General features: G+C 44.5%; 1 protein-coding gene across 1 annotated transcript in view; it reads left to right on the top strand.

The window, feature by feature from the left end:
• The window catches only part of NANS (N-acetylneuraminate synthase), a 49,551-nt gene extending 32,559 nt beyond the window's left edge, over window positions 1–16,992 (top strand). Inside the window, exons 3-6 of the mRNA XM_077475383.1 lie at window positions 6,811–6,910; window positions 8,735–8,889; window positions 10,444–10,710; window positions 16,029–16,992. Of these exons, the coding sequence (XP_077331509.1) occupies window positions 6,811–6,910; window positions 8,735–8,889; window positions 10,444–10,710; window positions 16,029–16,238 (732 nt within the window). The 3' untranslated portion in view covers window positions 16,239–16,992. The remainder of the gene's footprint in view (window positions 1–6,810; window positions 6,911–8,734; window positions 8,890–10,443; window positions 10,711–16,028) is intronic.
• Window positions 16,993–24,414: the final 7,422 nt, after the last annotated feature.

Genomic DNA, 24,414 nt, shown 5'->3' with positions numbered 1-24,414 from the left:
TCGGGGACATGACAGCCTGCCTCGAGTTTGCCAAAAAGCGCCTTAAGGACTCCAGTGTGATATCCATACAGTGAAGCATGGTGGTGGCAGGCATCACATTTTACAATGGCAGGAACTGGTAGACTAGTCAGGATTGAGGAAAAGGTGAATGCAGCAATATAGAGACATTCTTGATAACCTACTCCAGAGCGCTTTTGACCTTGGACTGGTGAAACGATTCATTTTCCAACAGGATGACTACCCTAAGCACACAGCCAAGATAAAAGGAGTGGCTATGGGAAAACTATGAATGTCCTGGAGTGGCCCAGCCAGAGTCCAGACTTGAACCCGATTGAACATCTCTGGAGAAATCTGAAAATGCCTGTGCACCGATGCTCCCATCCAACCTGACAGAGCTTGAGTGGTCCTGCAGAAGCATGGGGAGAAACTGCCCAAAAAGTGTGCCAAGCTTGTGGCATCATACCCAAATAGACTTGAGGCTGTAATTGGCACCAAAGGTGCTTCAACAAAGTATTGAGCAAAGGCTGTAAATACTTATGTATATGTGGATTTTTTTTCCCCTTTTTGCAATCTTATAAAAAAAAAACTTCAAACTTTTTTCACATTGTCTTTATGGGGTATTGTTTGTAGAATTTTGAGGAAAAACGGAAAATTCTATACTCACCTTTCCGTAATTTTCCTTTCCTGACGCATCTTCATGGCAGCACACACTGGGTTGTGACTCCGCCCCCACAACCTGACAGGATTGGTTAACTATAAATTTGAAGGGGAGACCTCCCGCTGCATTCTCTGTAAATATCAACATAAATTAAATAAACGGGAGGGATTTGTGTGGTGCCATGAAGATGCGTCAGGAAAGGAAAATTACGGAAAGGTGAGTATAGAATTTTCCGTTTTCCTGACGCCTTCATGGCAGCACACACTGGGAAATAACTCGCCAGACGGGTGGGTAAATGCAAAATATATTTAATTCCTATAATGCCGAAGAGTTGGCTCTAATAACAGATCTACCAAACTCTGCCAAGGACAAAAGGGCAGAGTTCACTCTATAGTGAGAAATGAAGGTATGTTCAGAAGACCATGTAGCTGCCCTACAAATCGTCTCCGGAGAAACTCTGCAATATGCCGCCCAGGAAGTAGCCACTGCCCTAGTAGAATGAGCCCTGACGCCCTCTGGAATCGTCAAATGTTGCGTAGAATATGCCTTTTTAATGGCCCTCACCAACCAGGTCGCAATAGTGCGCGAGGAAGCTGGCATTCCGCGTCTAGTTCCATGAGGAATAACAAAGAGAGAGTCCGTTTTCCTAACAGAGGTTGTAGCTGACAGGTAGTTGGTGATGGTGGATTTAATGTCCAGCGGATGAGGATATCCCTGATCATCAGTGAAGGATGGAAGGACAATATCTTGGTTATAGTGAAAGGAAGAAGCCACTTTGGGTATAAAACGATCTGAGGGTCTAAGAACTACCCTGTCTGGAAAGAAAACCAGATAAGGCTCCGAAATAACCAAGGCTTGAATTTCCGACACTCTCTTGGCCGATGTTATGGCAATCAGAAAGGCAAGCTTCAAGGTCAGGTCCCATAGTGAGATAGATTCCGCAGGAATAAATGGTGGACTAGAAAAAGCGTGGAGAACTACCGATAGATCCCATGCCGGAAACATAGGCTTCCTAGGAGGCTTTATCTTCAGACTAGCCTTCAGAAATTGGATGACCAGAGGATGAAAAGCCCATTTGGTGCCTGTTTTAGCCGAGAGAGCCGAAACCTGCACCTTGAGGGTGCTTGAACTGAGGCCTTTGTTAATTCCTGACTGAAGAAACTCCAGGATCTGAGGTGGTCCTGGAGCAAGAGGGTCCCAACCTTTTTCTTGGGCCATAAGGCAGAACTTTTCCCAAATTCTAGTATAGACGGAATTCGTGGAAACTTTCCTAGCCTGCATTAAAGTAGAAATGACCTCCTGGGAGCAGCCTTGCGCCTTCAACCTAGACCTTTCAACTTCCAGGCCATCAAATGTAACCTCTCGGGAGCAGGATGAAGAAACTGCCCCTGTGAGAGGAGGTTTGGTTCTAGTGGCAGAGCAATTGGTGGCTGGACACTGAGTTGTAGAAGAGTCGTAAACCACGGCCTCCTCGGCCAGAACGGAATTATTGCGATTACTGTTACTGAAGACCTCCGAAGTCTGGACAGGAACCTCGCAATTAGAGGAGTAGGCGGGAATATATACCCCAACTTGAAACTCCATTGATGTGTCAGGCAGTCTATTCCCTCGGCTGACGGAAACGGATTCCTCGACAGGAACCTGCGACATTTGGTGTTCAAGGGAGTAGCTGCTAGATCTATCTCCGGTGTCCCCCAGGTTCCCGTCAGGAAAGAAAAAATTTGAGGACTCAAAGACCATTCGTTGTTGGACAACGGCTTCCGACTCAGATAGTCGGCCAATACATTTTGTGTTGCTGGAACATATACTGCTCTCAAGTCTGCTAGGTGAACTTGGGCCCAATCCAAAATGGGACGAACTTCTTCCATCAAGGTGACACTCCTTGTACCTCCCTGTCTCTGCACATAAGATACTGCCACCTTGTTGTCCATCCTGATAAGCACGCTCTTCCCCGAGAGCAGAGATGTGAATGCCGTTAGGGCATGGAAGGCTGCTCTGAGTTCCAGAATATTGGAAACTACCCCTAGGGCTTGGAACTGCCACTGGCCCTGGACTGCTAGATCCTGGTAGTGTCCTCCCCAGCCGCTCTGACAGGCGTCCGAAGTCACCACTTCTGGGTCTGGAGGGACTATTGGCTTGAATTTCTCTAAATTGTACTGGTGTGTCCACCACCATACTGACTGTTTCACCGGCTTGGAAATGACAATAGTCTGATGCATGGACACTCCATTCCACTGCCTGAGAAAGGAGATTTGTAGGGTCCTCATGTGCCATTGGGACCATTGCACCATGGGTATGGTGGCCGACATGGATCCCAGCACGCTTAGACAGGCCCTGGCTGAAAGATGACTTGCTGACAGCAGTCTCCGCATCTTTTGAATTAGGAGCTGAATCTTTGCCTGTGGTAACTGAACTCTGTTCTGTTTGGTGTCCAGTTGTGCCCCTAGAAACACCATCTTCTGTGTAGGTTGTAAACTGCTTTTTCCGAAATTGACGATCCACCCGAAGTTGTGGAGAGTTGAAAGAAGAATTTCCCGATGGTGAAGTAATAACTCTTGACTTTTTGCTAACAGCAGGATGTCGTCTAAATAATGGTGAATTCGAAGACCTTTCCCCCTCAGGAACGCCACTAACGGTAGAAGAGTTTTGGTAAAGGTCCTGGGAGCCGACGAAATGCCGAATGGAAGGCATCGAAACTGGAAATGGGAATGATTGATGGAGAACCGAAGAAATTTCTGAAAGGCCAAATGTATTGGGATGTGAAGATAGGCGTCCGACAAATCTACGGACAGCATCCAATCGCCCAGATTTATTGCCAGGAGTATGGACTGGAGACTCTCCATTTTGAAAGCTTCTATTTTGATGTTCTTGTTGAGCTTCTTGAGATCCAGTACTGGACGGAAATCTCCTGTTCTCTTCCTTACCAAAAATAACGGGGAGTAGAAACCTCTCCCTCTTTGAGTTGATGGAACCTCCACAATAGCCCCCTTCTGTTTTAGATCTGCTACATATTCTATCAGGAGGCTTTTCCTGAATAGTGTGGAAGGCATTCTGGTAGGCTGAAAGTGGTTGCCTGGAAACCCGTTGATGAATTCCCACTTGTGCCCATACCTGATTGTGGACAGTGCCCAATTGTCCTGTATATGACTTGCCCAGATCCGAATAAACCCTCTTAGCCTGGCGCCCACCTGGGCTGGGTGAGCGGGCAAACTTTCAAAAGGATTTAGGATGCTCCCCTGCGGGTGTAGCCTTGGTCTTTTGCATTCTCAGAAAAGAAGGCTTGGTATTCTTCCAATCCCTCCTGAATTCTCTGCCGGGACGATAGGATCTGGACTCTCTATACTTGTCCGGAAGATTTCGCCTGAAAGAAGGCCCTTTGTGAACCTTGGGTCTTCTGTCGGAGGGGATCAGACCAGACTTCCCTCCTGTGACTTTGGAAATAGCCGAATCCAGTTTGGCCCCAAAGAGATTAGCACCATCGAAAGGGATCTTGCACCAATTTATTTTAGAGGCTGTATCGGCCATCCATGGTTTCAGCCATAGGGCCCTTCTAGCTGTTACCGATGCCAACATTGTTCTGGCCGAAGATCTTATAATGTCCACTGAGGCCTCTGCTACAAAGTCGCCTGCCAGCCTAATCTCTTGCAAGGAAGAGACTAATTTCTCCATTTCTGCACCTTCTAGCAGATCCTTCTCCAATTTAGTAGCCCATCCAGAAATAGCTTTTGCCACTGCCGCCGTAGTAATAGCCGGTCTGCAGGAGCCCCCTGCCATGGAATACGCTTTCTTTAACTCCAAGTCCATTTTACGGTCCAATACGTCTTTAAAAGAGACCGCATCTTCAATGGGCAAAGTGACATGACGGGCCAGGCGCATCAGGGAGGAATCCACTATGGGAGCATTAATCAGAGGTTTAACCTTTGATTCGTCCAGCGGATACATCTTCGCTAACCTGTTTGCTATGCTCGGACGCTTGTCTGATTCCCACTCATCTTTAATAAGATCTCCGAGTTCCTCAATAAATGGGAAGGACTCTGGTCGTCTTTTTAAATTGGGAAAGTACTTGCGGGTCTTCTGAGGTACAGGAATAATATCCTCCCAGCCGATAGCCTCCTTGACCGATTTTGCAAATGGTTCTACCAAAGAAAAATCAAATCCTGCAGACATTTCCTGGCCGTCATTATCTGAGGATGATTCTGAAGCTTGAGAATGATATGTGTGCGCAGTGGATGTGCTAGGGCCTGCCACCTCCATAGCAGGTGCTGTTGCCAAAATAGATTCACGCACTGATTCCCTTATGAGGTCAGTCGCAATTCTGGCGTCTGCTTCCTTCTCTTTAGTTGCTTCATTGAAGCAAGAGCGACAGGCAAGCTTCTCCGGAAGGGCCGGTGCGCCACATATCCAGCAGGCGTTAGCTGCGGGTCTGGTGCGATGGCTGTGATGAGAGGAAGGAGACCTGTGGTCCGAGCGGCTATGCCGAGTGCGACCGTGGTGGGAGCGACCATGTCTCTGACGAGATGAGGACCTGGAGCGACTTCTGTGCGATCTCCTGCTGGAAGTGCGATTTGAGCCTCTTCCATGCCTGGGACTTGCTCCCCTTGATCTGGTAGGGCTGCAAGAAAAGCAGCATCTTTAGCAGTCGGCACTCTTTTTCCCCTTCAATACTCACCTACGACTTTGTAGAGCCTCTTACCTTTCCAGCTGTCGATGGTCTGCGTGGGCAGTGGACTCCATGAAAAAAGGTAGACAGAGTAGGCTGAAGGGAAGAAGAAAAGAATTTTCCTTGCGATACCGATAATAAACAAATAATTAGAAAACACACACATTTTTTTTTTTTTTTTAAATAATTTTTTTTTTTTTTTTTTGGAAACCTGTCCCTTTAAAAAATTTAGCATCTGCAAAATAGGAGGCAGTATACATACACAAAGAACTATGCAGCTACAGTAAAAAAAATAAGGAATATTCTTACCTTATCCAGTTGATAATCGAAATACAGGGCAGTATCTTGAAAACAGCAGTATGCAGAAGCATACAGCTGTGATTTTAAAAACGGCGCCGAATGACGCTCCGCGCATGCGCAGAACGGCTCGAGGACGCCGGCGCCATCTTGGAAGAGGGAAAAACCCTCTCTTCGGGGAGAAAAAACAACCAGATGCCGACAGACCTGCGCAGAGCGGCGAGGACACTAGCGGCGGCCATGACAGCTGTCCTGGAGGACAGCAAGACCCAGCCACTCCTGCACAAAAGTAAGAAAGGAAATAAATGCATAAGCAGACAAACGAGCAGGATACATGAAAAAAGGGGAGCCCACTGCATAATAAAGGCTTATTTAAAGCCTGTAAAAAATCCATGAGAAGTCCCCTGAGACCATCAGAACGGGGATTCCCTCCATAGAGCTCATTTAGAGACTGTACAGGAGGGACTTCCAAACAGGAGAGGCTTGAACCTGCTGGGGTGAGGCGGTAAGAGGCTTATTCATCTGTAGGTATCTTTGAAACTCGAACGCTCCAACCTGTCAGGTGAGGATAAAAAAGAGAATGCAGGGGGAGGTCTCCCCTTCAAATTTATAGTTAACCAATCCTGTCAGGTTGTGGGGGCGGAGTCACAACCCAGTGTGTGCTGCCATGAAGGCGTCAGGAAATACATTTTAAAATAAGGCTGTAACATAACCATGTGGAAAGTCAAGTGCTGCGAATACTTTCTGGATGCACTGTAGCTCCCAAGCATCTTCATATATCTTGCCTGCATGCACAGTGCACACTCCCAGCTCATCCCCAGCCTCTAGAAGATGCCAACGATGGTGCAATAATGTAACTCCAGCTCACATGTAAAGGCATTTGATTATTTCCTGCCCTATGACTGAAGGGAGACCCCAGGCTCAAAAGATAAGCAGCAGTGATGGAGCATCAGCAAGAAGTGTGGTCCTCTCATTGCTGGAGGATGGCAAGCCTAAGATAAGTATATGTGCATACTTTCACATTATGGCAAACGTTGCTGTGGCTACCTTCCCTCATCACCACTGTTTCACTTTGATGGTAAAGGAAGGAGGTCAGGGCAGAAACACTTGGGCTGATGCAACAGACAGAGCAGAAACATTATTTGATGCATATGTGTGGAAATTTAATGCGTTTTTTTGTGGTTATTTGTTTCAGATGGCAGTGGAGTTTCTACATGAACTGGGGGTTCCATTCTTTAAAGTTGCATCATTGGACACAAATAATCTGATCTATTTAAAAAAGACAGCCCAGAAAGGTTAGTAGAATCTTGTTTACTTATTGCACAAACAACTTCAACATAATCCTGTTTAGAATGAATTTACGGTATTGGGAGGCATAGGTAATGGTCGTCTGGCGGCGTCTGATTCTTTCTCTGGGCCCCCAATGGAGCGGGAGAGCCCGGAGAAGCACTGGATGGGGGTGGGGGGGGGGGGGGGGAACTGCGTCCCCTCCAATCGCCTATATGAATGATCAAGCTATGATCGTTATCGTGCACAGAATCGCCACCTGCAAATGATATCTGATGCCTGTAGCTACTATTGGATAATATTACACAAATCTAAAAAAAAGACCATTTGAAATAAACCAAATACGTGAGTATTAGACACCCAGTGACAGCTCTTCATATAATGTGCAGTAATATGTATCCACCAAATCAAAAAATTTCAGCTAGGAGTGCAGTAAATTTTTTTTTTTTTTTTTTTTTTTTTTTTTTTTTTTTTTCTACACATGCTGCGGCTACTAAAATGTGATGCATACCAAATGTCAAGCAAGAAGAAAATGTGTAGCTGCGCTAACAATTACACCCCTCTACCAAAAACTATAATTTGTCACAATCTAAATATCCATATATTGAATACAATTATTAAATGAATAGTAAAATTAATAAAAAATTGTTCTCAATGGATTGAAATTCATCAATATACACAAGGATGAGAAATTCATGTGAATAAACGTAATCATAAATATACAAACAAAAATTTAAATAAAGATTATAAATCGTGAGAAAATGTCCCAAAACCAAAAGTGGATAAATCCAAAATAGTCCATTCAATAATTATAACCAAACTTGCTAGACACTGCTAAGAATGCACGCTTAACAGAGGCAAGTGTTTGATCGCTCTTAGTATATACAGCAGGGTCAGCAAGGTAGATCTCAAATTCCCATTCGGCTTGGACTGGAATCGCACTCGGCAAGCTCGCACATATAAACAGATGGTCTCTCAAAAGACCTAAGCAGAGGGACTTCTCATAGTGTAAATCAGGTATGCAGCTTTATTCCAAACAAAAAATAAATATACTCACAAACAGAAATGGTTAAAATCACAGTGTATATGCCGGCCGGCAAGCGAGCACCCGTTCGCTCAGATTCTACGTGACTGCATCAGCACGTCCTAGCCACCATCTTTTTAGATGTAGGCTTACCAGATAGCCAATATTCAAAGCATATCCCCCAGTTAAGGGTAATGTGGTTATCCAATTGGTATTGCTCCCCTGTTGTGGAAATACCGGATCCCACGTCCTATCAGGGATGATCCACTGTTGTGCAGTCACTCCTGCAGTGCTGCCTAATCAGCCGCACTGCGCTTCATCCGACGGATGGATGGTGGCGAGACGAACGGAGCGATCAGGCATCCAGGACCTGATCAGCCTCCTCCTGTGTGTTCAACCCTGCTGGGTTGAATGGTGGAAAAAAAACTAATGTGTACCAGGCTTAAAAATAAATGAAAACTGATGTAAATATTAATAGGGCTTTTATGTTGCATTAGGGCAGCTGGAAGTACAGTAAAGGTAAATGGCTACCTGTGCTATTTGACAAGCTTGACATGCAAAAACATAGTACATCTGCACACAGGTCTTTGACTATTTTTGTACTGCAATGATTTGCACTAAAGTGAGTTTTTAATACAAACTCCTATTTCAGACCTTGTTTAGCCCTTTACAAGAAAGCGGTTGCTTCTAACTTGATATTGTGTAATGCACACAAGAAAAATGCTAAAAATGAACTTTATTACACTGGGTCATTTCTTATGAGAGCCTCCACTGTGCACCAATTTATTTTCTTTCCTGTTCCATTTAGGTCGACCTATGGTAATTTCAAGTGGTATGCAGTCAATGGATACAATGCGCCGGGTTTATGAACTTGTAAAACCAATCAATCCAAACTTCTGTATACTCCAGTGTACTAGCGCATATCCCCTTCTTCCAGAGGATGTCAATCTACGTGTAATACAGGTGTGGGATCTTTTTTTCATTGTATTTCCATCTTTTGCACTCAAAGAGCTCTTTTTATTTGCCCATGAATCTGAACAATATTTGAGACCACAGGACACATTCAAAAATATTTCAGCACTTATACTCCCACCTTTACATATTTGCATCAAATTAAAGTTTCCATTATTTAATTTGTGCTTCAAACATGAAGAGCCAAGCTCTTATTCATGGTTTACACAGAGCATCAGATCAATTCACAGGTTACCTGGCCTATTTCAGGCTACGTCTGCTTAAAACTAGACCAAATTTTGGGTGAACTGTGGCTGATTCATTAGTTATATGGAGCAAAGGCAGGCTGACTCATGGGTGGTGTAAAGTAAGCATAGATGTGTTATGACTATTTGACTCCCAAGCTTGCTATGAAAGCTTCCAGTGGCTGCTCCCTAAAATTTGATGAAGTTGACTTGTGGTGATGTAGGTATTTGGTAATCTGACCAATATAAATCGGTATTCAACCTTTTTCAAAGCAAAGATCCCAAAACTGGCCAAAAAAGACCAATGTATGTGGTATTTATATTATGAAACGGTACTCTAGTGTTTGACTAACCAGTCTTGTGTCTTGGACGTGCTACGTTACTGAGGTACACAAGATGTACATAGCACTCTGTTCTACCCTCTGCTTGCTGCTCCCCTGGACACTTTTTTTTTTTTTTTTTTTTTTTTTTAACTGGTAACTCGTTCTAGGAAATACTGTGTAAATAAAATGGCCAGCTCTAGCTACTACTGTCGAAAATGAACCTTCTGATCAGTGTTTGTAAACCACTGTACTGCAGTGTGATTCAGAGCAGGTTTACACCAGAGGACACTGTGCGAGAAAGGCATGTTGTGTACATTTCCTGCACGTGTTCAAAACAGTTTGCTGTGAGTGCCAATACATTGCAAATGGCACTGCAAACATTGTTTGTGCACACTAGATGCCATGGAATTTGTGGCTTTGAAAAGTAGTGCATGCACTACTTTTTGTGCATTCCAGTGCTATTCCATCCCAGTCAGATGAAAAAGCTGAAAATGTACACTTTCATTTATAAATACCTTTTGCAATGTGTTGTACTGGCAACCTAATTTTAGTATCCATTATAAATGGGACAAATTGACAAACACACTTTTTTATTTTATAAAGTAGAAAAGCCTCCTAGATGCATTTACAATAACTGTTTTGTAGAACAATATTGCCAAGACTGCTGCATTAACTGGCCCATGCAGAAATTTAACTAATACTCTGGTTCATTTTAAATGGAGGGTCTGTATTTCGTGTAATGAGAACAAAGTATATAATTTGTAAAATGATGGCTTTAAAGGAAATAAAATAAAAATAAAAAAATACTCCTTACCAAATGTCATTTTGGCTATATGTGGTTCTGTGGCACAACAGCAATGTCTAATGTAAAAACACATGACAATCTTTCATGCTGCTTGGAGCCATGACAGTTTGTGCACCCCAGTGCTGGCATGACCCTAATAATATGCATTATTTATGGCACACACTTTAAAGACTGTTTGTTTTTGCTTTTTTAGGGATACCAGAAAGCCTTCCCAGATATCCCTATTGGATACTCCGGTCATGAAACTGGTGTTGCCATTACAGTTGCAGCTGTTGCCATGGGTGCCAAAGTAGTTGAACGCCATGTAACTCTAGATAAGAACTGGAAAGGAAATGACCACCAGGCTTCATTAGAGCCAAGCGAACTGGCTGAGCTAGTCAGATCTATCCGGACTGTGGAGAAGGCTATGGGTTCCATTGAAAAACGGCTTTTGCCTTGTGAAATTGCTTGTCGCGACAAGGTAATGTTAAGATTCTCCAATAGTTTCCCTTGACTGTGTGCTTTTTTTTTTTTTTTTTTTCTTTCCTCCATCAAACCTCAGCACTCAGGTCTCACATCTGATAGTGTGCCAATATTAAAGGCAGTAGTGCTCTCATTGACTCCAAAACACAACAGTGAGGTTGCAAACGCATAGTGCATTACCTTCAACGCTAAAGTAAATTTATTAAGAGCCAAAAACATGCTCTCAAACAAAAGAAATAGAAGCCCAAATCACAAGTCCCAGTATGGTCGCTACCCTGTATACGGTATGTAGTTGGAAAGCTGACGTGTTTGGGGAGACAAGCCCCCTTCCTCCAAAGCTGGTCCAACTTGCTACATTGACATGATTCTTGTACCAATATGACAGACCACCCCAAAAAAAATCTTCATGGGGTGGGGCTACAAAAGCTAACACAAACTTGGTTTGTGGGACATCCCATTCTTGGATAGTGGAAACTAACTATGTATTGCACAGCATAAGTATACTATAATACATGATCAACCATTACATGTGTGGATAGCATCAAATATCATACAGGAACTTCCTGTATAGGGAAAGGCAGGTTGGCATCCTACCGGCACGTGAGTTGGAACCTTGGCATGCAGGCCATTCAATACAAAATCTCGCTCAGTCAGCGTTGGAATGCACACTATTTAAATTGTACTTCTGCCTGGACACCCAGGGAAGTATCGACTCGGCAGTGTATCATCAGGGTGGGGTCTTGGACATGAGCCCCCCCCAACGAGGCATGCTTGATGCTTGGTGCAGCTCAGTCTGTGCCCAGTATCCAGGGCGTGCATCATCGTGGGGGCCCAGAGCAAAGCCTCGGACATGCCACTATGCTCCTGCCCTGCTGTCTAGCCCTGTGTGGTGTTGCCAAGGAGACCTGGGCTAAAAGCGGGACAGCTGTAGGACATAATCACTACAGGGATGGCACTAGATCTGCCCAGCAAAATAAAACCTATCTAGCAGCAAGCGCCCCCAAGAAATAACAGGAGCATCTACACTAACAACTAGACTTCTAGCCCCAATATGGGATCAGTGTCTGCAACATGCATCTGAAAATATAATTTACATGTATTTTTATAAATTCATATTCATAGTACATGAAAGTACTTTTATAAAAGTGTATGTAGGACTCACAAATATGCTTATTTTAATCAGCCACAGGCAAATGCATTTATATAGTACCAGTCCCTAAATCTATAGTAACAAACATTGATAAACGTGAATAGTAATGATAAAAGCTGTTATTGGATATTTTAAGTCACAAAGGACCCATAAACCTAAAAATCTCAACACACTTATAAAGAGATGCTCTTTTGTAGGGCTGAAATGATTGATCGTTAAATTTGATTAAAATTCATAATGAAAATTGTCTACGATTTTCATTATCAATTTGTTGGTCTGCATGCACTTTACTCCCTGCCTGTCAGTCCTGTCTCCATCTGAGTGTTACACAATCCCCTGTGTACGAGCTGCTTTCTCAAAGCGGCGCTCATGTGACTGGGCATGTCTGCTTCTCTCCACCTCGCTGATGTTAGGGTATTCTTGGCTCCACCCACTCTGCTGCCTCAAGGAAAGGGGAGAGAAGCAGCGGTGAGCGATGGGCTGCGATAAGGTAGTGGCTTTTAGAATACAGCAGCAAAACATTGAGTTTGATATTTCTGGGAGGACAAGTGCCCCACCATTGGTGTTCTGGGGGGATGGATATAGTTGCCCTATCATTGGTGTTCCTGGGGGGGGGATATAGTGCCCCATCATTGGTGTTCCTGGGGGGGAGGGGGGGGAGGAGACATGTGCATTCCACGTTCCACATGAGGCTGCAAAGGCAAATCAAACCGTAGACTACAAACTGCATTGAACAGTTATCCTTTTTGATAGGATATGTTCTCCCACCCACCCCTGCCAGCTTTCTTTCTATGCCACATAAAGGAACAATTGGGAACCCCACACCTGTATCCCACCATACTGGAATTTTTACCAAAATTACTTTAGTGTTGAAGTAATGAACTAGGTGTTTGCGCCCTCCTTTCTTTTTATTGTAATACTTGTGTGTGCATCTATATAATGAATATATGCCACTGAGTACTGGTTTAAGTATTTAGATCAACGCATATAAGTCTTGGTTGCCTTTCTCATATTTCCTGATTTCAAGTGACTTGGGTCATAAGTGAAGTTCTTAAAACAGGAGTTTGATGTTTATGTGGGAACACGTTTCATATCTGGTATTTTGTGCACATCAACTTAATTTATTTTCTCTCCCAATTAATATAACAAATTTTCTCATTTTCCTAAAGTTCACTTAAGTCTTAGAATTTACTTAAATCATTCTAGTCTGGATTTGTGTTCTGTATACAAACAAAGTTACATCAACTTTCTGCAGCATAAGACAGTCTATCACTTTGATCTGAATGGGGACAATTGCATTCTCTTGCTAGTTCACTCACCAACCCACTTATTGCCTTCATTCCTCTGTAGCAGCTGTTGCAAATGCCTAGTACTTCCAGGTATGGGGGCAGCATGCATGCAGTTCTCAGGCCTGAGCAGTCAGTGTTGGGCATACTTGGTGACCCTGACAAGACACAGCAATGTACTGTTTAATCTGCAATACATAACTTGCACATGGTTAGGACTGTAGTGCAATGGTGGGTGCATAATGGGTCATGGAGTGGGCTTAAAAATGTTGCCCTGTCTTAAATGGCTAGAGTGATGGTCCCTTTAAAGCCTGTAACTAATTTCTGTTCATCCTAATGTCAAAAGTTGCTGTTTTAAATGGCTTGTGGTAGAAGTAGTTTAAAATAGGAGTTGCCATAGTTTAAGACTGCCTTGTGTTTTGTCCAAGCTTAATTCAAGCTGAAGTTGGAAGCTGATTAGCGGCCATGCACAGCTGCACCAGATTTTGCACTCCAGTTTTACTAAATCAACCCCACAATGTTGTTAACCTGATAATGCCCAGTAAATAGTCGGTGCTGGAAGAAAAAAACAAAGTGAATTTTTGGTGTTAAGGCCAAGTTCACACTGACAGCAGGGTTGAAATGGTGTGAGTTCAGCTGAACTTGCACAATTTCATACCTGCATGTCAGTGTGACTTCGGGGGTGATTTCAGACTCATCTGTGTGAGTTTCTGCATCCATGTCTATACAAATCGCACCCCGAGATGCCAAAAGTAGTACTGAAACTACTTTTGGGCTTCGGTGCAGTGCCACAAAGTGTGCGTCACACCAATTTGGATGGTGCAAAAGCTTCCAATTTGGCATGTGATTTGACATGCTGCAATGTGAACCTATGCTAATAGCTGGTCGAACCTCCTTTTTGACAATTATGACCTTGTGCAAGCTTTCAGTAGTGTTTACAACTGCCAGGGCGGGGCATGATGTCATAAAGACTGCTGGTGACCATCTGATCTGCGGTATTCTTTGATTAACTTCCACCGTCGGCAGACTCCTTGTCTATCACACAGGCGAGCTAGTACATCATTCAAAACCCAGGATGTACTGTGGGCAGGAAATGGTTTGATTCATATAGGCTTTATTTAGAAATGAATGAAAATAACCAGATAAAGCAGGGGTCTCAAACAGGGGGCCTCCAGCTGTTGCAAAACTACAAGTCCCATCATGCCTCTGCCTGTGGGAGTCATGCTTGTAACTATCAGCCTTGCAATGCCTCATGGGACTTGTCGTTTCACAACAGCTGAAGGGCTGTCAGTTTGAGACCCCTGAGATAGAGGCTTCATGCACACATGTGCGCACTTTATTCCTGTATCCTGCTTGGGGTTGGTTCACAACTTGGGGTCTGGTGCATCCCTGTTAATGGTTTCAGGTGCAATTTGGGTCAGAATTTTTGCCTGAATCAGAACCAAAGATGCATAGGTCCCTTTTTTTTTAATGCAGACCGTGGCTGCCCCGGAGCTGTGAACCAGCTTCATTGAGAGACGGTCAGTCTCCTGTCATGCTAATTGGAGGCAGAGAAACCTGCATCCAATTCGCATAGGTGTGAACCCAGCCTTACACTTTCTTTAACCTCCTGGCATCTGCGCTATGGCTTAATGACGGCCACAGCGCGGATGTGAATTTCCGAGAGGCTGTCATATGATTGCCTCCACTGCGCAAGCTCCCTGCACACGCTGTGATCATGTCACTGAGACTTGGGTGATCACCCATCTGAGTAAAGGGCCATTCCTGACCCCTTACCATGTGATCAGCTGTCAGCCAATGACAGCTGATCACATGATGTAAACAAAAGCTTGGTGATCATTTTATTTATTTCTCTACTCACGCTAACAGCGGAGTAGAAGAAAAATGCCGATCACCGGCTTATCTTGAAGGGACATCGGTCCCAAAAAGGAAGAGGCAATTATGCCTCATTTATAACAGTAACAGTGCCCACAAGTGCCACCTATTGATGCCCATCAGTGCCGCCTCATCAGTGTAAATCAATGGCGGACAAAAATGACCCGTTTTTATAAAACTTTAAAACAAAATAAATTGCACAGGTGATCAAATTCCACCAAAAGAAAGCTCTATTTGGGGGTGAAAAATTATAAAAATGTAATTTTGGGTAGTGTTGTATGGCCGCGCAATTGTCATTCAAAGTGCGACAGCGCTGAAACCTGAAAATTCCTCTGGCTAGGAGGGGGGTTTAAGTGCTCCATAAGCAAGTGGTTAAGCTAATGGTAACCTTCTGAAAACAGGTCGCAGGAGTTCAGAATGAATCGCACTCCTGCACTTTAAGTGACGTAGACCCAAAAAAATTTCAGCAGTTTGAGCTACAATGGCTTTTATTGGCTTGTACTGCATTGGCCAGTCTTTGCTCCCCACATGCATCAATGAGCCTTGACTGCACATGACCCTGTCACCAATTTTCCTTCCTAGGACCACTTTTGGTAGGCCCTGACTACTGCAGACAGGAAACAACCCAAAAGAGCTGCAGTTTTGGTGTTTCTTTGACCCAGTCTAGCCATTACAATATGGCCCCTGTCAGTCGCCCAAATCTTTATGCTTGCCCATTTTTTGATTTTTTTTTTATTGCTTTCTGCACATCAGTTTCATGGACATGTTCCCGCTCTACCTAATCTATCCAACCCACTTTCAGATGCCATTGTAACGAGATTACCAGTATTTATCTGTCATTGATCATAATGTTGTGGCTTATTTTGTATATGTATGTGAAATATAAATGTATATAACTGTTTTTAATGCAGGGTCTCTGTTGCTTTTTATTTTGTTTCGCTTAATATGCTGGTATGCTTAATATATAGGTGTGTTTATGTATGTTTTTATTTTTACCTTTTTCAGCTTGGTAAATCTGTTGTGGCAAAGACTAAAATTTCCGCAGGCTCCGTAATCACTCTCAACATGTTGACTATAAAGGTAGCTGAGCCACATGGCTTCCCCCCAGAGGAGATTTTTGACCTTGAAGGCAAGACTGTTAAGAGAGATATAGAGGAGGATGAATCTGTCACAGAAGAGGCAATTGAGAACTACAACACAAGAACTAAATGTTAACTGAAAATCTTGACGACCATCAATCTTTTTCTCTTGTCACCTCTTACCTTACCAATACATGTTATATGTAGAAGTCAGTTGCACAGGTTGTTGGATTCTTTCAGTGGCATGCCAGATGGTGTTGCTATAACTAGATCTGTTAAGTCTCAATGGCAAGCAGAGCTGTTCGTTGTAAGGCTGTGAAAAAACTGCATGGCAATCACAATGTTTTGTAAGCAAATTTTGTCTTTGGAAACAAGCTAATCACAAATTTTGTGGTTTCTTAGTTTATGTACAAGCAAAAATATTTCTAAAAATTGGTTGAGCTGCTATAAATTTGTGCTTCCTAAACTTTTTTTTTTTTTTTTTTTTTTTTTTTTTTTTTCCTTAACATGTTGTTGCAAGACCAATTGGCTTGGACAGATTACAATTCCATATGATGACTGCATAAATTGAGTTTTCTGCAGCATGACTTAAAGCGCTTAAATTCTTGAATCGCATCGAACATCTAATTTTATAGCCATTTACCACTTTTATTTATAGCATGTTAACTGTCATTTCGTGTTTGTTTTTATTTCTCGCATGTTTGCATCCCATGAGTCTGCCAACACAACTGACATTTTTACATGTCACTAATTATACATTTTTTCTCTGTATGCTCCAAATTTTTCTGCAGTTTAATTAGAATTCTAATTATTAATTCTCATTTTCAATTTGCTACTAGAATCTTGCACTTTGTAAGGATACATTTTCAGAATAAATAATTCTTTGTCGATCGGTTGTGTGCATTTTGAATATTTTTTCTATTAAAAGAAATTGCCATCAGTGGTGTAACGATCTTATGTTCATGCTCAGTAAGGCCACTGATTTAAAGCTAACGTGCTAAAAAAAAAAAAAATAATAATAATTGTGTAGTATGTTATGTGGGTTCTGAATCCCAGGACCCCCATACTGGTTCTTGGCAGAAATGTCTGGGTAGGGGGTCACATTTCCATTAGTAGAAACCTTTGGTGCCCAATGCAAGACTCCGGTTAGATTGACTACTTAAAAGGCACCTTTTCTTGGGTTTACTGATCTTAACATAGTGACTGAATAAACTTGCGTGTGCTAAATCAGTGTTTCTCAACTCCAGTCCTCAAGGCGCCCCAACAGTTCATGTTTTGAGGCTTTCCATTTTGCACAGGTGATTTGATCAGTTTCATTTCCTTGGTAATTACCACAGCCATTTCATCTGAGGGAAATCCTGAAAACCTGACCTGTTGGGGCGCCTTGAGGACTGGAGTTACCATGCATAGCAGCACCAGGGTTTACACTCTCCAGTCTGCTAACTTCAACATGTTCAATTAAGCTTTGACAAAAAAACGAAGTGGATTCATTTCTATGCAGAACCGCACCAGACTTTGTACTCCAGTTTTTTAGTAAATCAACCCCAATGTGTCTTGTGTAAAATATCGAAGTGAGTTTTTTTTTTTTTGCACATATTAGGGCAAGATTTATTTTGAAAGTGTAGATGCACTTTACCCAAAAACCTCGTTCATGCAACCTCTGGAAGAAGTTCCAATATAATGCTTTGCCTTTACGGTATATGGCGATTTTGCCTGCAGCCTTCAGGCTCTTGGAACATCCTGCGGCGCTCTGGAAAAATCTGTTTCCAAGAGAAGAGTTGCTAGTGCAGTGCACAGTAGATCCTCTCCCTCAATGGGCTCCTCTAATTTTGTGGTCAGGATTCGCTTTCATACAGCAAGCAGTAGGCCATGCAGCTAGAACCAGAATTTTTCTTTAGTAAAACGAACTTATTATTGTGGCATTTTTGCATGGGCTGCAGGGACAAATGCACATTTAGTAAGTTTGGCTCTATTCCTTTTATATTAACACTAAATGTGTATTTAAAATGTATGTCAAGCCAAAAACATTTTAGGCTTTAGACCACATGTCAAACACAAGGCTAGCTGGCTGAATCCAGCCCAAGCCATTCCATGTTGCCCTTGCACCTCTCCTGAAGCTGTGGCACCCCCTTGTCTCCTCCCCCACTTTGTCTCAGCAGTTGGTAGCAGAGAGGACGACAGAACTGCAACAGATCCTGTGCAGCTGTGGGGAAGCTTGTGCCTGCCCCCTCGCCTGTCGCAGCAGTTGGCAGAACACTGCGCCTTTCTGTGCAGTCGCAGCACCCCCATCTCTGGTTTCCCTGTTCTCAGCAGACTCCTACAGCTGACTCCAGCTCTTCTCTAGTTTTACTCCAGACCCTGCACTTTCTGCTTTCCAGCTCTGCCCCTAGCTTCTTGCTGGCAGCAGCACAAGATAAGGGGGGTGCACTGATATAAGGGAAGGTGAGGGGGCTGCACAATGGCTTATTATGGGAATAATACAAGTCTGACTGTTGAAACGGAGGGTTCTATCGTCCGCAAGAAATGTTAACGGTGACTGCTCAGCCTAAATGCCAAGGCAGGACCACGTTCTGTCTGAGCAGTCTCCAATAAAGGTGTTTTTTTTTGTTTGTTTTTTTTGGATAAGACCAGTGGTGTGCAGCCCTCCTTTTCTGACTTGCTTCAGGAGTGAGTGGTCTCTGTGCTGTTCTGTGCCTGTCCTTCACAATGGAAGTACACTGAGCACCACAAAGCAAAAGCGTTACTTAATTCATTTTTAATATTCAAAGCAAACTCCCCCACTTGCATGTATCCATGCTTTATTTTGCTAAAAAAAAAAAACACTTTGAAAAACATCCCCTAGCATTTTTGACTGGGTATTTTGAGTAAGGGCAGATTTGTGTAACATTACCTGGAATCTATCTGCCCTTAGCCCAGGCATGAAAAAGGGGAAAACAAAGTTTAAAGCAAGTACCTTAAATCATAAATGAGTACTTTTGGAAAAAAAATGCCGCAAAGCATAGTAACCGTGATCAACTGATCGTGAGTGCAATGCAGAACTCTTGCAGACTGCCATGTAAACTGTCTGCTGTCCATCCATAGACTTTTTTTTTTTTTTTTTTTTTTTTTTTTTTTCCTCTTGCCATCGACAAATGATTACAACCTCAACCTTCCACTCCTGAAAGAAAAGCCCAAATTTTTTTACCGTTTGGGATGCTTAAAGTGACTGTAAAGGCTTGTGTGTTTGCTATAAAAAAAAAAAATTATATTTTCCGCCTATGTGCAGTTGGTTTTGCAGAGTAGCCCTGATCCTCCTCAGGTCCCTCTTTGATGCTCCTAGCGTCTCCCTCCCTTTTGAGTTTGCCAGCAGCTTGCTACAGGGGGCACCCAAGCCCAGTCAGAACTGTGCATCCATTCAGACACAGAGCCCTGACCTAGCCTGGCCACCTCTCCTCTTGCTGACTTTGACAGCCGCAGGAGCCAATGGCACTGCTGCTCTCCCAGCCAATCAGGAGTGTCCTGGATGGCTGTGGGGATCACGGACATCGCTGGAGAGAAGGGGCTCAGGTAAATAGGGGGGTGCTGGGGGGCTGCCACACAGGGTTTTTTTTTTTTTTTTTTTTTTTTTTAATGCATTAAGATAAAACCTGCCTTTACAACTCCTTTTTAAAGCATTCACTTGTTACCATCGATTCTTTTAGATGCCTTTTTGTTAGCCCCATGCTATTTTTCATTTGAAAAAGTGTAAAGTGAGGTTGTGGGTTGTATACCTCACATTAGTTTGGTGTACACAAGTTAGTCCTATTATCCCTGATTAAGGCTCCATGCACACTGGCTTAAATGTTTCTTCTATAGGATTTTTGTGTTCTGCTTGTAGAAGCAGCTCAATGTTCTGTGTCCATGCACATTAGGACAATTACAGGCATATTTCTCCTGTCATCTTCCAGGATGGCACACCTGAGATGACTGGTCTCACCTGGCAGGAAACGCAACAACAGAGTTTAAAAGGCCCCCACCCCTCCCTCTGACCCTCAGTTATTGATTCTGTTTCCCACACGGAGGCTGCAAAATCATTTGTTTTTAGAAGAGACCTTCGGTCAGGGACCATGGTCGCCCCCCCCCCCCCCCCCCGGATCAGGGCTCGGAGCAGTCAGTGGGGACTGTGGAGGCTGTATGAGGTTGAACCTCTTTCCCTAGGGGGTTCCCTTAAAGCAGGTGGATGACTCCCCTGAATGTTGCTTGGGCACTAGGACAGGTGAGGTGTCCATAACCCCAGGGGCACATCTACTCGCTCTTCCCTCCCCTTACCTGAAGATGGGGAAGGCCGCTGTTTGTCTCCGGATGCCTCAGGGTTCCATAGGGCCGGGGGAGGCTGTGTTTCAGTCTGCCTGAGAGCATGAGATAATTTCCAGCGGCTGTGGACTTAAAAAAAAATAAAAATTGGTGCTGACCGCTTAGAGCGCTAGCAAACAAGGGGCCAGAGATCCACAAACCCTCGGAGGTCTGAGCAACCAGCACATGCTTCATCTATACCCCTGTAAAGATGGAGAAAGAGGGTGGATCAGAGGTTGCCACAGGGGGTGAGTAACTCTGCTGGAGCTAAGGGGGGGGGGTGCCCCCCTCTTAAAAAAAAAAAAAAAAAAAAAAAACACTTGGCTAATGAGAAACTTTATTTTCCGAGACAGCAGGCCAAAAGCTAAAGCCATGTCAAAATCTAGGCGCTGTGGGTACTGTAATGATAGGCTTGCTGTGGTCCTGTGAAAGTTTTTCTGTTATAAATGCATCTACAAGCTGGCAGGCAAGGAGACTGCACAGTTGGCAAAAGAACGCCAGGCACTACAGACAGATGCTTGCCACCCTTCAATCCTTTAAGCCTACATTTCAAAAATGTCAAGGAGAGGTTCCTTCACAGGAAGATAGATCCAGCTATACGGGTAGATACGAGGAACCTGCCCCCTACTATTCTGATGAGGAGGAGGTTCGTGGCTCAAAGCTGAGCTCCCGTGAGGATTCAGATCAGGACAGCCAGCTAGAGGCTAGGCCTGGCGGACATCTTTTCTCAGCGGAGGATATGGAGGGACTCCTCAGGGCCATTTATGCCTCGGAGGACATTCGGTTGCCCTCAGCCCAGGTGTCAGCTCAGGACAGGGTTTACAGAGGTCTGGGTAAACTAGAAGTGAGATCCTTTCCAGTACACCAATCCCTTAAGGATATAATTTTAAGGGAATGGAAGGAGCCTGAGCGGAAACTCTTAAAGCTTAAAACCTGGAAGCGTAGGTGCCCTTTTAAGGTGGAGAAGGAGGATACATTTTTAAAGGTCCCGCGCTTAGATGCGTCCTTGGTGCAGGTGTCTATGCGGTCGGACCTGTCCCTTTTGAGGACTTGGGCAACATCCAGGATCAAATGTATAAGAAATACGAGACTTTGTTGCGTAGGGCCTGGGAGGCCAATGCTGCGGTGATGGGCCCAGCACTGGCCTCTGCATGGGTGGCCAGAAACACGGATGCATGGCTCAACAAGCTGATGGACCATGTCTCACGTAAAAGGGAGTCCAAGGATGCTAGACTCTCTGGGAGGGCGATGGCTTGCCTAACAGACGCAGTGGTAGAGACAGCAAGAATGACTGCTAAGTCAGCGGCGCTACTGAAGTCAGCCAGGAAGGCCCTTTTGGTCAAGATGTGGGATGGAGACTTTGTCTAAGTCCCGTATATGTGGTATCCCCTTTGAGGGCTTCCTACTCTTTGGGTCGGGATTGGAACAGGTGCTTTCCTGATCCACGGAAAAGGGTAAAAAGTTCCCTATAAAACCCAAGAAGGAGAAAGGGAAGAAGCTTTTTCGTGGCCCCGCTGCAAAAGTTCAGTTTAAGGGCAAGGGCGAACAGAGGAAGAAGTGGGGGATTGGGAAAGGCAAGGAAAAAAGTGTGATTCTTTTTTCCGGGTCCGGACCCCCCCAGTAAGGATACAAAATGACGCCAACATAAAAGTTGGCGCAAGGCTCAGTTTCTTCCCCAGTGGGAAAAGATCTCAGAGTCCTTACATCCTAAATCTCGTAAGAGAAGGATACAAGTTGGAGTTTCAGTCTCTTCCCCCCCCTCAAGTTTCTCATTACTCATCCCCCCAAGGACCCTCTAAAAGCAGGAGGTCTTTTAGGAAGCATCCGCGAACTCGCAGAACAGGAGGTGATTACCCCTGTTCCAGTGGGTCAGATGACTCTAGGTTTCTACTCCCACATTTTTGTGGTTCCAAAGCCATCAGGAAGGTTTCGGCTGATTATCAATGCGGAAACTAAACCGGTACTTGCTGTACAAAAGATTCAGGATGGAAAGCATCTATACGTTCAAAACACCTTCAGAAAGGCGTTTTCATAATCACGTTAGATCTGAAAGATGCTTATTTGCATGTACCTATCACCCCAGAACATCAAAAGTACCTGCGGTTCACTGTACACACGGAACAGGGGGTAGAGCATTGGCAGTTCAGGGCGCTCCCCTTCGGCCTTGCGGCCAGTCCAAGAATCTTCACCAAGGTTCTCACCGAGGTGGTATCTTTTTTTTTTTTACACCTTCAGGGGGGTAGCACTGATACCATACCTAGACGATCTGTTGATTTACAGTCCGTCTAGAGAGACCGGAATTTAGGCTTGGCCACTCTGGATTCACTGGGTTGGATGGTCAGTCATGAGAAATCCTCCCTGGTCCCATCGCAGTCCAAGGTGTACCTAGGGTACCAGCTGGACTCAGTGGCCTAGAAAATTTTCCTTCCCCCAGGAAAGGTCTTGAAAATTCAGGGGGCTGTGGCGGACCTCCTAGAGGCCAGAGAGGTCTCATGGAGGAGGGTTATGAGAGTGCTAGGGCTCATGGCCTCTTGCATTCCAGTTGTGCCTTGGGCTCAACTTTACTCTCGGGACCTGCAGGGCTTCCTGCTCTCCTTTTGGGATGGGAGGAGAGAATCCCTGGAGGTGAGTTCCTCTGTTAGAGGAGGTAAAGGACTCCCTAGAGTGGTGGCTCGTCCTCTCCAACCTCCAATTGGGAGGTCAGACATGGACACATTTAGATCCAATAAACATCACGACGGACACAAGCTCCTGGGGCTGGGGTGCTCATTTGGGAGATTGCTACACCCAGAGTCAGAGCAGAGCTTCATCAAATTTCAGAGAGCTTTTGGCGGTCGGGGAGGCGTTGAGGTTTTTCCTGGACCAGGTCCAAGGGAGAGAGGTACAGATGTTCTCGGACAATCGGGTATCGGTGTCCTACTTGAACCATCAAGGAGGAACAAGGTCTCAGAGTTTGAGGGCGCTATCTCTAGAGATCCTTGGCGAGGCAGAGAAGAATATTCCCAATCTCTCAGCAGTTCACATAAAGGGCTCACTCAACTTACAGGCGGACTTCCTCAGCAGGCAACCCATTCGTCAGGGAGAGTGGGAGCTGAACAGGGACATTTTCGATCTGGTAAGCCTTCATTTCGGCAAACCAGAGATAGATTTGTTTGCCTGTCAAAAGAACACAAAGCTTTCGAGATTCTTCTCTCTCACCAGAGAACAGGGGTCGAGGGGGGGGTGGACGCCCTCGCTCAGAATTGGGATTTTGGGTTGGAGTATGCTTTTCCCCCCATAGTACTCATTCCTCGGGTGTTACAGAAACGATCCCAGTCAAGCGGAGATCTCATTCTGATTGCACCCTGGTGGCCAAAACGGGCCTGGTTCCACCATGTGGAGATGGTCGCTGGCTCCTCCGTTGCATTTCCCGGTCCAGCGGGATCTCCTTTGCCAGGGCCCAGTCGTTCATCCCGACCCGGGATTTCTATCTCTGATGGCCTGGCTTTTGAGAGGCAGATCCTCAGGAATAGGGGATGTTCGGAGAAGATACACTCTTCCTTAGTAGGAAGAAGGTCACCAGACAGATCTATGCCAAGGTCTGGAGAGTCTTCTCCCACTGGGTGCAGTCTAAGGAAGGAGATCTCCAAATGGTTACGACCATTTTAGAATTTCTCCAGGAGGGGGTAGATCAGGGGTTAGCAGTAAGCACCCTGAGGGTTTAGGTGGCGGCACTGTCAGTTTTCTTTGACAGTAGTTTAGCTCGGGAACCCCTTGTGAAAAGATTTTTGTTGGCCAGGGACAGATTAACCCCAGTAAGGTCGATCAGGTTCCCACCATGGGACTTGTCTCTGGTTCTGGATGCCCTAACGAAGGGGCCCTTTGAGCCAGTGGCTCAAATTTCAGTTATATTCCTTACCATTAAAATGGCTTTCCTTCTGGCCATTACCACAGCCAGAAGGATCGGTGACTTACAAGCTCTGACTATTAAAGAGCCTTTTTTGTTAATCCTGGAGGATAGG

The sequence above is a fragment of the Lithobates pipiens genome, unplaced genomic scaffold (genome assembly GCF_037356315.1).
Source record: "Lithobates pipiens isolate NorthernLeopardFrog02 unplaced genomic scaffold, aLitPip1_a1.2 Scaffold_13, whole genome shotgun sequence".
Classification (NCBI taxonomy): Eukaryota; Metazoa; Chordata; class Amphibia; order Anura; family Ranidae; genus Lithobates; species Lithobates pipiens.
Note: the sequence above shows the minus strand (reverse complement) of the source record. Positions and strands in the feature narration are given on the sequence as shown.